The sequence below is a fragment of the Paralichthys olivaceus genome, chromosome 14, assembly GCF_024713975.1.
Source record: "Paralichthys olivaceus isolate ysfri-2021 chromosome 14, ASM2471397v2, whole genome shotgun sequence".
Lineage (NCBI taxonomy): Eukaryota > Metazoa > Chordata > Actinopteri > Pleuronectiformes > Paralichthyidae > Paralichthys > Paralichthys olivaceus.
Window position 1 is genome coordinate 5,568,303 of NC_091106.1, and position 13,034 is coordinate 5,581,336.

Sequence of the window (13,034 nt, forward strand, 5' to 3'; positions counted from 1 at the left end):
AACAGCTGCAGCTAACAACATTCAAATGAATGCCACATTAAGATGGCTATTGAGCGTTTAAGCATGCATGGCCTTAGAGGTGGAGGGAAGCCGGTGCGTTAAACAGTCTTGTAGACATCTGCCGTGGTTGGTTTCAAAGTGCTGACTAAAAGTGGCAGGGGAGGTTTCTCAGATTAAATCTCTCATTAGGTTTTCTTTGTACAGGTGGCAGTAATGTGTCAAAAGCCCGGCCTGAAACAATGTCCTCCTCCTAGTGGGACTAATATGCCTCAGGAGAACCCACCCTCCTTTTACTGCCACTACTTTACACACAGACTCGGTCACAATGAAGCATCTGGTGGCCTTTTCCTGTGTAGAAGGCTTTTCCACATCCATTGTGTCTGCTAGTGTGACTGTGTGAGAGAAAGAGACAGAGAGGAGACTCAGTTAAATCCTGTGGCTCCAGTTGTCTTCTTTAAGTTAGTGTTTGTTTCCGTTAAAAGATGAATTTTTACCTTAAATCTTTGGAGATCATTTTTGAGTACTTGCTCCCAGCTGAGACTGTGAGTTGAGGTGGGTGGGCAAGTGTGTGTGCTTGTGTGTGTGTGCGTGCGTGCGTGCGCGTGTGCGTAGCCCCCCAGGAGTGGGAGGTCGCCGGGGTCAAAGTGATGAATTTTTATAGGCCTGTTCCCTGTGTTTCAGCCCTGTCCCTTTCTCTGCGCGCTGCACTGCCTCTCAAAGACAACCATGCAGGGCAATTTGTCCTGCGGGGCCCTGCAGAATGGGCCAGCAGAGAAGTTAAATACCAGGGGGGAACACACACACACACACACTCACACAAAACATACACATACATTCAGTTTCCCTCTCTCTCTCTCACACACACACACACACACACACACAGACACACACACCCCTCAGTCCTGTTGTCCTGAATGATTTGTGGCCTGTCCATTATCCATTCCAAGGAGACAAATGCTTTTGGCCAGTTTGTGAAGGTAAAGTCAGAATGGCAGCCCTCAATGCGCGCCATTGTTTTTAGAGAAGTTTCCCAGATGTTATAATGCACAAGATAAATAGGGCACATTATCACTACCTCGCACACCCTCTTACCTCTCCGTGCTCGGTTTTTGGCGAGGGCGTGGCAGGTTAGGAGACCTCCTACTACGCACACACTGCCGACAGCCCTCGGTGTCAGCTCTCACGCAGCTCAGTGAGTTCATGGGAAGGGTTGAGAGCTTGTGTGTGTGTTACTCACTATTAGGGGTGACGCAGGCCAGGTTTACTAGGGTCAAGCCTTGACCAGTGGGTCACCCACAGGCTAACTTTAGGGGTGATAATGTGTCCACTCTCACCTCCTCCATGTTGACTCCCCAGGCCGCAGGGTGTGTGTGTGTGTGTGTATGTGTCAGTGATGAATCCGCCGTGTTTGGAGGCATTAAATTAGTTGGACTCGGGGAGAGAGGAGTGGATAACTCTGGCTTGTGTCCAGTCAGATCGGGTGGGGAGGGTCACAGCTGATTTACTGGCTATCCTGTGTAATAGCTGGCAGGAACGTAGGAGGCCAAATTTGTTGTTGCCTACTTTGGATGCCCCCTTCTACCCTGCTCGGGCAGATGTCGCAATCATGCATGCGGGATGGGCGTGATGAACGGTGGCGAGCGGAAGAAAAGCGATCGGAGTGCTAAGCAATTCATGCTGAACCTGCCAGCCCCGCTGGCACACCTTAACTCAGCTGGCAGGCCCGCTTTGCGTGGCAACGAGAGAATAATGGCGCATTCTGACAATGCCACTGCCCCTGCTGACACAAAGGGGAGCCCCTGTCCCCTGCCTCTGGTAATGAAGAATGAATAGTTAGCTCATTGTCTACTCATCCTCGGGCTCTCTCTTTCTCTCTCTCTCTCTCTCTCTCTCTCTCTCTCTCTCTCTCTCTCTCACTCTCACTCTCTCTTTCTTTCTTTCTTTCTCTCTCTTTATCTCTCTGTCTCTCTCTCTCTCTCTGCACACAGTCTCATTCTCACTCTACCTAATTGAGGTTTAATCACTGAGTTCTAAATGCACTCAGTGGATTATTATATTGGGGGAATGACTGTTTATTGAATAGTGTGAATCATTGCACGGGAGTAGGGTGAGGGCGGGAGGAATTCATTTATAAACTCCAGAATAGTTAGGGTGATTTGTGCATTGGCTGGTTTACTGTCATGTCATACATTTCTGCCACTAGGTTCAATGGACTGTGGTTCTGATTGTATTTAAAATACAAAGTCAACTGACATCTACTGACCAGACGACAGCATCAGTGGGTCCAGTCCAGTATAGACTAATACATAAATCAAATGAACAGGTCTTTAGATAAGATGTTAAACAGGAACTCAAATCTGGATCATGGTTTAAAGGGTTTCAGGTGTCAGCGTATCAATCATGCATGCTGATGAATAATAATTAGCTTATACTAGTTTTGTACTGATGTTAAAATCCACAGACACTCAGGATATTCAAGATGTTTTCAAAATAAAATATTTGAATCTGAATAGTAATGCTCTTTGCCAGAAGCAGGGGCTGACTAATCTTTTATTATATAGTTATGACAGACCATAACATAAGTCATTATCAGTTATCAATCATTGGTTGTATTTAATTGACTTGGGTGTTTGATATCGTGCCAATACTACAGTACAAACACAGCATAGCATCCTTATTCTGCAGTTGTGGTTGAAAATGCACCTGCCCTCTCATCAGTAGTTATGTCAGAGACTGGACCTCTCATTCTCCCCCTTTACTAGTCAACCCTCCATCTCGACCCCTAACCTAGGTTGTGAGGGTTTGGGTAAGCTGAAAAAAGTGCTCAAAAAGTGACAAAGCACCATTTCAGCTAAGCTATAAATAGCTTGTATCTTGTATCTTGTATGTATGTAACTTGTATAGCTTGTGCCTTTTACAAACATTATTTTCTCAAATGTATAAATATATATATAAATAGTGCAGAACCTATTATCAACTGTCATTGTATATGTCAACAAGGTAAGGCTGTTGTAATTTGTAAGACATTACAAAAGGAGGATTTATTCGGGGTCATTTTATTTGAAAGCAGTTTGCTTAAGTTTGACGAAAGTTCTCGTTATTGGTCTAAATACAAGACTAAAATGCAGTTTTAGTCGACCAATCTATTTGTGACCTGTAAGCAAAGATTTATGGACACTAGCCTTTGGACTGAGGAAACGTAAAAAAAAAATGCAACCAGCGCTGTGTTTTTTATGGGATTTGTTGAGGATAAATCAAATATAAAAATACCTTTATCTACTAACCAAGCCATATTATATTTATATATATTTAGTCACTAAAGACTTTGCTCTAAAACTTTAATGTAATGCTCTTTTCTTTTCCAACTACTGACTTGACACACCCCTGTGTTTGATATGCATTGTCAGGAATACCCTGGTGTGTGTGTGTGTGTGGGTTTCTCACTGTTTAAGTTGAGAACAGTGGATCACCTCCATCTGTTGGCAGGACCATAGACAGAAGGCTTGTGTGTGTGTGTGTGTGTGTGTGTGTGTGTGTGTGTGTGTGTGTGTGTGTGTGTGTGTGTGTGTGTGTGTGTCTTTGCTCTTTGAAGTGGGACAGATTGCTTTAACCTCTCTTCTAAGGAGAGCAGCTGGAATAGAGAGCTCCTTTAAACAGCCGCTTCCTCCTTCGACAGTCATGAGATTATCCTCCATTGATGCACAAAGCCAGCGCCTTCCTCGGCAACCTCTCATCCCAGCCCCCCGGCCCCTGGCCCTCTGCAAACACTCAGCGTTGACCTTTGACCCATAATGCAGAGATGTATTGCAAAGTCACTGTGCAGGATCAGTAAAAGAGCCCAGAGGAGTGAAGACATCCCTACTGTCTCCTGAACGATGGGCTGCTTCTCCTGACAGCTGCTTGCTGATATTTTCCCACTGCCTGTCTTCTCTGCTCCCTCCTTCCCTCACACTAATTGGCATGTATCAAATAAGGAGCCAATTGCAGTCGAATTAATTATCGTAACATCGTTTAGGGCAGTCAGTGAGAGAGTGTTTACGTGTAACATGCTTTGGAGGCAGGGACTTTGAAGGGAGAGATCTGTTCATTGATTCTGCACAAGCACCTGGTCTCTGCTGGCAAGAGGGAGCAGACATCACTACACTGATACAGCCTTAAGTGACAGCATGGGGTTCTCATTTTCCCCGTATCACTGTTTGGTGGCCTATGACAGAGATGCTGGGATTAGCGAGCACTGAGGCCATGTGTGTGTTGGAAGCGGAGGATGCTTTTCCAGAAAGGACGACAGTAGGAGAGCCGTGATCAATTGAGTTCAATCAACCACCACCAACTGCACCGACACACACTGATTGGTCAATCAGTAAACCTATGAAAGGATCAATCAGTCACATGTCAGCATCTTGCAGTATGCTAAGGCTCTTCTCCAGGACTGGCCACAGGAGCATTGATGTGCAGAGTATCTTCGTTGCTCCAACTCTAAAATCTGCAGACGGATTCATTAGTATCCTTGAAGCTATAACACTTTAATTCAGCCACGAATCCAGAGTGTAATTATTCTGGGAAATGACTTTTTCTTTCAAAAAACAGCAGCATTAGCTAATTGTCTTTTTCTTTCTAAGTGAATCTGCCCTGCAGTACCTCTCTTGGCACAAGGTTTAGACTCACATAAATGCAAAACCTGTGGCTCAGTTATGTCACTGAAGCTGCTTTAAGACCTGCACTGAACTCCCAATAATCTGCTCACATTCTCAGGAGTGGCTGTATGTGAGAACGCAAATGTCTGAGTGAGAGGCTACAGCCTTTCTCTGAAGCTGTCCAGCCAGCATCGTTTAAAAACTCTGGACAATGTCCGATGAGTTCATGTGAGAAAACAGCAGGAGATCAATCCACAGTGTTCATCGCAAGCGAGTGGGCATGTTGATGATACTTCTAACACAGCAGATGCAAAAATGAAAAAAATAAAACAATCTCAGGATAAAAAGCGGAGCCATCCACGTAGAAGACACCAAGAAAGATGTCAAGAGAGTTTTCGGTGAAAAGGAATTGATGTATTGTAAAGAAAAAATATATGATCTCCACAGTGGAATGAATATGTTTCATCCTGCCTCTGCCTGCTGCATCACCCCTCACCTGAACGCTCCAGAGATTTCGGTGTTGTGAAGGCTTCCGAGTGGAGAATCTGCTGCTGCGTTGTTCATGTGTGAAAATTACACTCGGGAGAAAATCCTGACCCAATTGTGCAAACATTCTCAGGAGTTCATGTCTGAAAAAGGCTTAGAAGTGATGTGCAGAGCTTCTTTGCTGCTCTTGCAATAGGCCAACCCTTAAAATCTGCAGATGGAATCATTAGTTTCCCTGAAGTTAAAACAGCTTAATTCAGCCACGAATCACGAGTGTTATCATTCTGAGCAATGACTTTTTCCCTTGAAAAAAACGGCATTAGCTAATTGTCTTTTTTTTCTATGTGAACCTGCGCCTCTCTTGGCACAAGGTATAGATTTACACAAATGCAAAACCTGAGGCTCAGTTATCTCACTGAAGATGATGTCAGCTCTCTCTTGTCTCAGTAGAAGCCAACACATCTTCACACCCACATGTATATGCATGTACTTCTTTATGTAGGTGTACCACTGCCAAATGAAGACATATGCATATTTATGTTTTTTCCTAATCCAAGCTTTGTTTATTGAATGAACATGAATGGAAGGGCTATATCTCTGCTTTAGATATTAATACGTATTTTGCCAGTAAGCCGATTGAGCTCCTGGCTTCAGTAGTCGTGGTGCGGTGGCCAGAAATTTCTGCTTGACTGACTTTTGGATTTGCAAAGTGGACGACAGAAGGAGGGTAGTCTGGAAGAATTATGATGCTTATAGAGTCCAAAAACATTAAATGTCCATTTGAGAAACATATTTTTTGAAATGTCATACTCACAAACCTTGCTTGACCTTATCGAAACATTGTTGTTGCTACTTATAGTGGAAGTGAGAGAAAAAAATGGCCAAATGACCACTTTTGGTGCTAATCAGAGACGGCAGAAAAATGACTGTCTGCGGTTGTCTTTGCAAGCTGCGGCTACAATGACTTTTTGACAGGGAAAGTATCTCTTGCCCTTCTCACTAGCTCCTTCTTTGGCCTATTCATTGCACAAAGCTGCTTAAGCGCACTTAAGCGCATTAGCATTTGGCTGCCAGGGGACCATATTGACCCTGCATTTGGATGGCCTAAATGAGTGAAAGATGGAGCGATTTGTTAGGGCTTTAGAAAGTTGCTTTTGGGGAGGGGGGGGGGGGGGGGGGGGGGGGGGTGCAAGCACGAAGGAATGGGGTTGAGGCAGAGAGGGGGGGACTGCACGGAGTTGTTCCACTTTCTCTCAGGGCACGGTGTTTGTTCTAATCTGGTGTGAAGTTTCTCCGTGTCCGAAGCGGGACTGATTTGTGACATTTCAGTATAAAGGGCCTTTTTCTGCTAGCTATATTGGCTTGACCTGATTATCTGATCTGTGCTTTGAATTTCAATCAGGTCGCCCAGTCTCCGCCGTGTGGTATGGGAACCACTGGCTGAGGGATTACCTCATTCAACTGTCTTCAAACACAGATGGTCGAATGTTTAACTAATTGTTAAAAGAGTCTACAAAGGGGAATTTAACCATGCACACAGTCCATGGGGTCAGTGCTTAGACCCAGATAAAGTGAGGGGGACAGTGGAGGTGTACTTTGTGAGATGGTTCTTTAAAAATCTTTCAAATGCAGCACAGTGTGGTGGATGGTGCTGGGTACAAGGGCTGCGCACAAAGCATGGTGCACAATGTGCGGATGTGATGGAGTGGGGGGTACAGGCCATACTTAAGTTACCTATAAACATCTGGGCAACGTCATAAATTCATAAATATAAATTCTTTCTATTTAAGTATCATTCTTGTTCTTTATTCTAACGTGTAAACTCGCTCTCTTCTCCTCTCGCCTCCAGACTCTGTGCTCCACTGCCAACCTGCAGACAGTCAGAGCCGCCGACACCGATGAAGTTGACAAGCTAATATTCAGAGAAAGTGATAATGACCGAAAGGTAAGCTATACTGCTTTAACGCTGCCCGACAAAACACTCAGTTGACAGATTGAACAGAAACTTATAACAGAATGTAATTGATAGTGTTTTTGAATAATAAATCATTTGTTTTAAGACTTGTCGAAAGTGTATCTGCCTACTATCAATCCCATTAAAACAAACTGATTCACTGTAAAAACCCCCCATTCTATTTTATCGATTTAAATGAACTCATTATTTTCCATATCTGTGTTGTCTGTACTGCATAAAGCTTTAACCAGAGGTATTACAGGTTGTGTTAACATGTGATATAAAGTACTGGGATACCTCAGTGTAGAATGAACAGTGCTGTCTGCCACTGCAGCACACCGCTGTTCATTAGCGCTCCCATCAGTGCTCTAATTACAAAGTGAAGTCCACATTCGTATTGGTATTAATCAAAGCCTTTCTCTCTCGTCTTTGATTAGGTGGTTCTTCAGCTTGAAAAGAAGCTTTTTAATTATGTCAACCAGGACGTTTTCCGGGAAAACAATGGGACCTCAGTAAGTCACCCCTGTGCTTCCTAACCCTGCATATATTCATCTACTCTTTAATCCCTACTCTCACTGCAACACATTTTTATATCTTATACTGGCTTTATAGTCTTTTTCCACTGTACAGTAACAACAGAGTTTAAACCTAATCTCCATTAGGCACAGAACGTAAGAGAATGAGCTATAAAATCTGATTTGAGGCTTTGTCTATGTGGACAGCAGGTACAGAAAGGGTAAAGGTGAAATACACACAAGTGATTTGTAGCTGCTTAACCTGCATCATGCAGATGCTTTAGTTGATGCTCTCACTTCCTTTTGGCCTCACACACAGTCTCTTTGTCCCGGCTGAGGGGCCAAATGTCTTTGGATTAACTTTTAAATGAGACTTGAGTGTAGATGAGGTGAGTCTTAAGTGTCTGCAGAAGAAAAACACCCGACACACTCCTCCACTTTTATATGGCAGTATATTACATTAAGTAGTTCAAAGTTGGACCTTGTTAAAATCCCAAGGAACCTTGAACACACACTCACACACCTACACATCAACAGAATGGTCCATGAAGCCACTAGTCCTGACAGAGTGGAAGAATAGAGTTTATTACACTGTTGCACACATTAGATTAAACAGAAGTTCTTGGAAATATTTCCTTATTATCCTTTTTGTATTACTTAATTTGGATGTGTGATGAGTCGAGCAAATTAACGAGTGAAGTTTTTTACTCTTCTCTTTTGTCTGATGTGGAACACAGTTTTTGCGATGACAGTTTCCACGGGGTCCTAAAAAGTCCCTCAAAAAAACATTACGTACTAGGTCTTAAATATGTTTAGGTAGGTCTTTACTATGTTAACGCTACTTCGTCACACTTTTAAATGATTTTATCATTTGGCTGCTTGTAACTCTCTCAACAATAAAGATTTTAGCAATCTACAAACAAGACCAACATAGCACTGATTCTACAAACACGTTGGTCAGAATATATCGAAGTACACTCTGTTTGGCTGTGGGAAAGACGTTGGATACCTGTCGTCTCCTTCTGTAGTCTGTGAGATAACCCGCTGTTCCAAAGGTACTCAATTATGGGCAAGTGTAATTCTGTCGTACATGACATGGATCTTAAATTTCATTCATTATGGTCTTTAAAAGGTTTCAAATTAAATTGCTGACACCCACAGAAAGACATGATTTTGCACATTAGTTCCATCTTACATGTTCCAAATTTCCTTATTCACATCTTAATATTGATTCTTCCATATCACCCAGTCATGGTTGTCTAATCAGGTTCAATTGTATTAGTGTTCCACATCTCATCTTAATTACTGTTTCATGTGGGTGATATGCATTGCGTTTCTGTGGAGATTATGTGCTGTAGGTAATTCTATATAAAATATACATATAGTATATGTTCAGTTTTGTGTTTGCATGCCCATTCATATGATGAAATGATATTTTGTTTTGGTCAAACCAAAACTACATCAGGACAATTTAATTGAAGCCAACTAAATTTTTCAAAAAAAGACCTGTGATTTACCTTACAGTAGTATTCTAAAATAAAATAATTTAATATAATAAAGCCACACCTAATTATGTGTAAAAAGTGGACTCATGATTGTTTGACTTGCCAATGAGAGGTTTGTCATTTTTAAGAGAAATAATCAACACTTTACCTGAATGAATATTATTTGATCACTTCTATCTCCCCTGTAAAAGCATATTAACAGGCCACCACCAAAATAGCAGCTAAGGACATGATTCAAGTGATTAAGCAGAGCTGGAGCCTGAAGACAGAGATGCTGGCACTTATTGACCCTGCACATTGTACTGTGAGACATCACTGAATGTGATCAGCAGAAATAGGTAGAATGTGTTACAGTGCCTTAAGGAGGCTGAGGTATCCCCTCGTTTCCTCCCTCGTTTCCTCCCTCCTCCTCCTCCCCCTCCTCCTCCCCACCGAGGCTGACAAGATGGATGACATAATGGGGGCATCAGAGATAATCTGATGGTCATGGTCTAGTTAAACACACCATGTTATGATCCTTATAAAACAAACTACCTTTCCAAAAGGATAAATGTTCCTCCTCACACTCCTCCACTGGGGAAGGGGGGAAAAAATCCATTGCATCCTTCATCAACTGTGAGACTTGTACCGGCTTGACAGAAATTTAATTCGAGGCAGCTCTTGAAAATAATTATTGTATTTTGAGAGGAGTAATCATTGGCCAGGACATGATTGAATGTGTCCATGCCTATTGACTTTTGCTATGATTAATAGGTTTGTTTAGTCGATATTCCCATCGAAATTGTATAATTAATTATCCCCAGCGCTGTCATGGTGGGACGATGGAGAGCCCTGATGAGTATTTGGGAAGATTAAATTTTCTGGGCTTTCGTGGCGTCAAGGGGCACCGCGGGGCCTTGCTCCTGCGGAGAGATGGGAGAAGCGTGATTGTGTATGGGGGTGTGCACGCATGCGCGCCGTGCGTGTTTGTGCCGCGCGCCCTCAGATCCTCACACTTTCTTCCTCTCCGGGAGCACACACCCACAGCGCCGTCCTCATTGATTTTGTTTCAGTATCTCTTTATTGTAATTTTATCAGCGTGGTGTCGGCAGATGGGGGAGCGGGAGAGGCGGGTGTGTTTGTGTACTGGCTGTAGTAAGTGATGAACCTTTCTGTCTGGCCTGCCTCTCCTTGTCATGCCGGCGGCGTCGTCCTCAGCATTACTCACAGGCCCAGAGACCATTTTAAACATGAGAGGGACATAAAAAAAAGAACAAATGCTGCTTCAAATCCAAAGTTCTTTCATATTTTACCCGTCAAAGCGCCTAAGTGGCAATGCAGAAGCCGAGCTTAATGAAATCTGACCTTAAAGGATTTAAAGTAGGCTTATATAAAGTGATTCTGCATTGGGGATATGTCTTTTCCTTTAGCTCGTCCTCTATTCTAGTTCAGGAGAGTATCGACTGCTTATTTAGCCTCATCAGAACAGCACACACGCACAGTAAGCTGCCATTGCCCAGGTTTGTTTTGTCGATAATCCCATTGATATTCCAATCTTCTAGCAATGTCTCTGTGCTGAAAAAGTGTGTGGAGAACCATTTGTTGTCATTTCCTGATCAGTATATCAGAACACAGTCCTGATCTAATCTCGGTCCTCTCTACTACATGCTTTAACAGACATGAAAATAAGAGCACAGTGTTGTTTGGTTTGGTTTGGCCGCTCTCAGTACCAATCAGCCGCCCCCTGTCAGTGACAGTTTATCGCTTTTTCACACAAAATAATGAAGATGCCATAAAAAGAAGGAAAAATATGGCCCCTGCAATGAAAGCCAAGTGTGAGGTGTAAAAATCAAATTAAATGACCTTTCACCCCAACATTTATTGATGGGTTTTAATGGCGGCAGGTGTTGTCACAGGAGATATTTGACAACGCGTAAATCAAAGCACAATTACAGGTGGTGGATGGTCCGCCAGCACGCTGAGAGGAGGGACAGTTGGGGGCCAAAGACCTCATGTTCCCTCTTTTTTTTCCCTCCTTCAACTTCCTGCCTGTGAACCATCACGACCGCTCTGATTTAAGAGCGCACTGATCATCCAAGCAGTCCGAATTTTGAGCCTATGACAGGGTAGTTTTTACCCAGACACTTCTTCATCTTTGTCCCTCTGTGATATTGCCAAAGCAGCAGCATCTCGCGCCACTTCCTCCACGACGCCCAAGGTCATTTCTGCCTCGTCCTGGCTGTATAAAGTCATGAGGCCTCCAACCAATATAAGCTTCTCTTTTATTTTTTTAAACCACTGACCTACCAGAGCAGCGGAGCATTATGCTTAATTGACCTGGGATGAAATGTAGTGTGAAATCTGTGGCCGCAGGCTTTTCCATTCAGCTGAATGAATTACTCAACAGTCACTTAAGCCACACACTCCGTAGATACACACAGCCATATGTTGCTCATCCCGTGCTGTTAAACGGTGTCACACACTCATAATCTGAGGTGATTTACCTCAAACAAACAGAATCACACCTGTGAACATAGATACACATGTGTGCATACACAAAAGTGTAAATTATTGATTTTAGGACTGGGTACTAACATGCATCGCTAAATAAACTCTGACACACACTTTTAATATCTCAATACCTTTGCCCCATGCTGCATCTCAATATATTGTACACACACACACATTCACTGATAAATCAGCTGGGTCAATATATCAGCTGCAGCCAGTAAATAACAAGAAACATTAGCAAAGAAATGCCTGAAATAAAGATTTCACAGTTTGTCGACCAGACAAGTTTCTTGTAAATAACTGTAAAATATCATCTTGTTACATTATTTTTCTTTAAAACATTTTAAACATTTCTTTAAAATGAATCAAAATAATTGTTCGCCTCATGTGTTTCTGTAGAAAATACAGTATATTCATTGTTGAATAATTGCTACCGACCAGCAATTGTTCGATCATAGCTTAGTAACCACAACTCGGTGCGAAACAGACTGTGGCTGTTGTGCAATTTCTCTCTAAACCAGAAACTTACAAGCTGAGAAACCAACATGTATTTTGTTTTGGTCGGAACCTGACCCTAGCAGTCGGGACCTGTTAGGCTCGATATCCTAAATCTATGCAAAAGCATAATGAACTACAGCTACAGATATCATTTTAAAATGTGTATGACTAGCACATGCCCTAGGTCGTATTTCCTCCAGTGTAATGATGCATATTTGCAGGTATCTGGCATTTACTTTGCTCTGTGCAAGGGGATTTACAGTAAATTGTGTCTACCTAATAATAAGTACAGAGCACAGTAATCTGCAGCATTTATAACAGGAGACTACTGTTTGCAGACTTTTGTCTGTAAAGCTGTGCCTCCTCACAGACAACATACTGTTAAGTGCCCTGTTAAATCTGCACCAGGCCCCAGAAGAGACGGCGCCTGAAGGACAAACTCAGGGAACAAATGACTCTTGCTGACGTTCCATTACCTGTGAGCTGCCCAGCTTAGACAACTGCAAATATGAAGAGGACAAGTGATAACTGTCTGTGAACAATTACACAGACAACAGTTTAGACCTGGAACGGAGGGTGAAGCATATCCAGAAATAGGATGAGATGAATGTAATGTTAGATAATAATGTTATACTGTGGCATCATGGGAAGAATGTGTTTATCAGTGCTGGTTTCAAAAAGTTTCAGTCAAACTGGGTACAGCTAATAAATCAAATAATAAAGGAAATAATAACTAATGAAAAAAACAGTGTGGGCTAGAAATGATAAGGTGATGTATTGTGCATGGAGGGATAGTGCTTACTTGACACTTACTCAGATAAAAAAATATATGGTTTAACTCTATATATACACAATATGGTTAATCTATAAATTATATTTTCTGCTTATTCACAACATTTAGTTTCACAATGTTTTTTCAGATTTTTTTAATCGCTCAATTATCAATATTGAC

The 13,034-nt window shown here is 42.4% G+C and overlaps 1 protein-coding gene across 2 annotated transcripts in view; it reads left to right on the forward strand.

Annotated features, from left to right (window-relative positions):
* LOC109629471 (inositol polyphosphate-5-phosphatase A) overlaps positions 1 to 13,034 on the forward strand; it is a 145,347-nt gene that overhangs the window by 110,620 nt on the left and 21,693 nt on the right. For both annotated transcript variants that reach the window (XM_020087207.2, XM_020087200.2), the window contains exons 10-11: positions 6,970 to 7,065; positions 7,512 to 7,586. In XM_020087207.2, the coding sequence (XP_019942766.1) occupies positions 6,970 to 7,065; positions 7,512 to 7,586 (171 nt within the window). The remainder of the gene's footprint in view (positions 1 to 6,969; positions 7,066 to 7,511; positions 7,587 to 13,034) is intronic.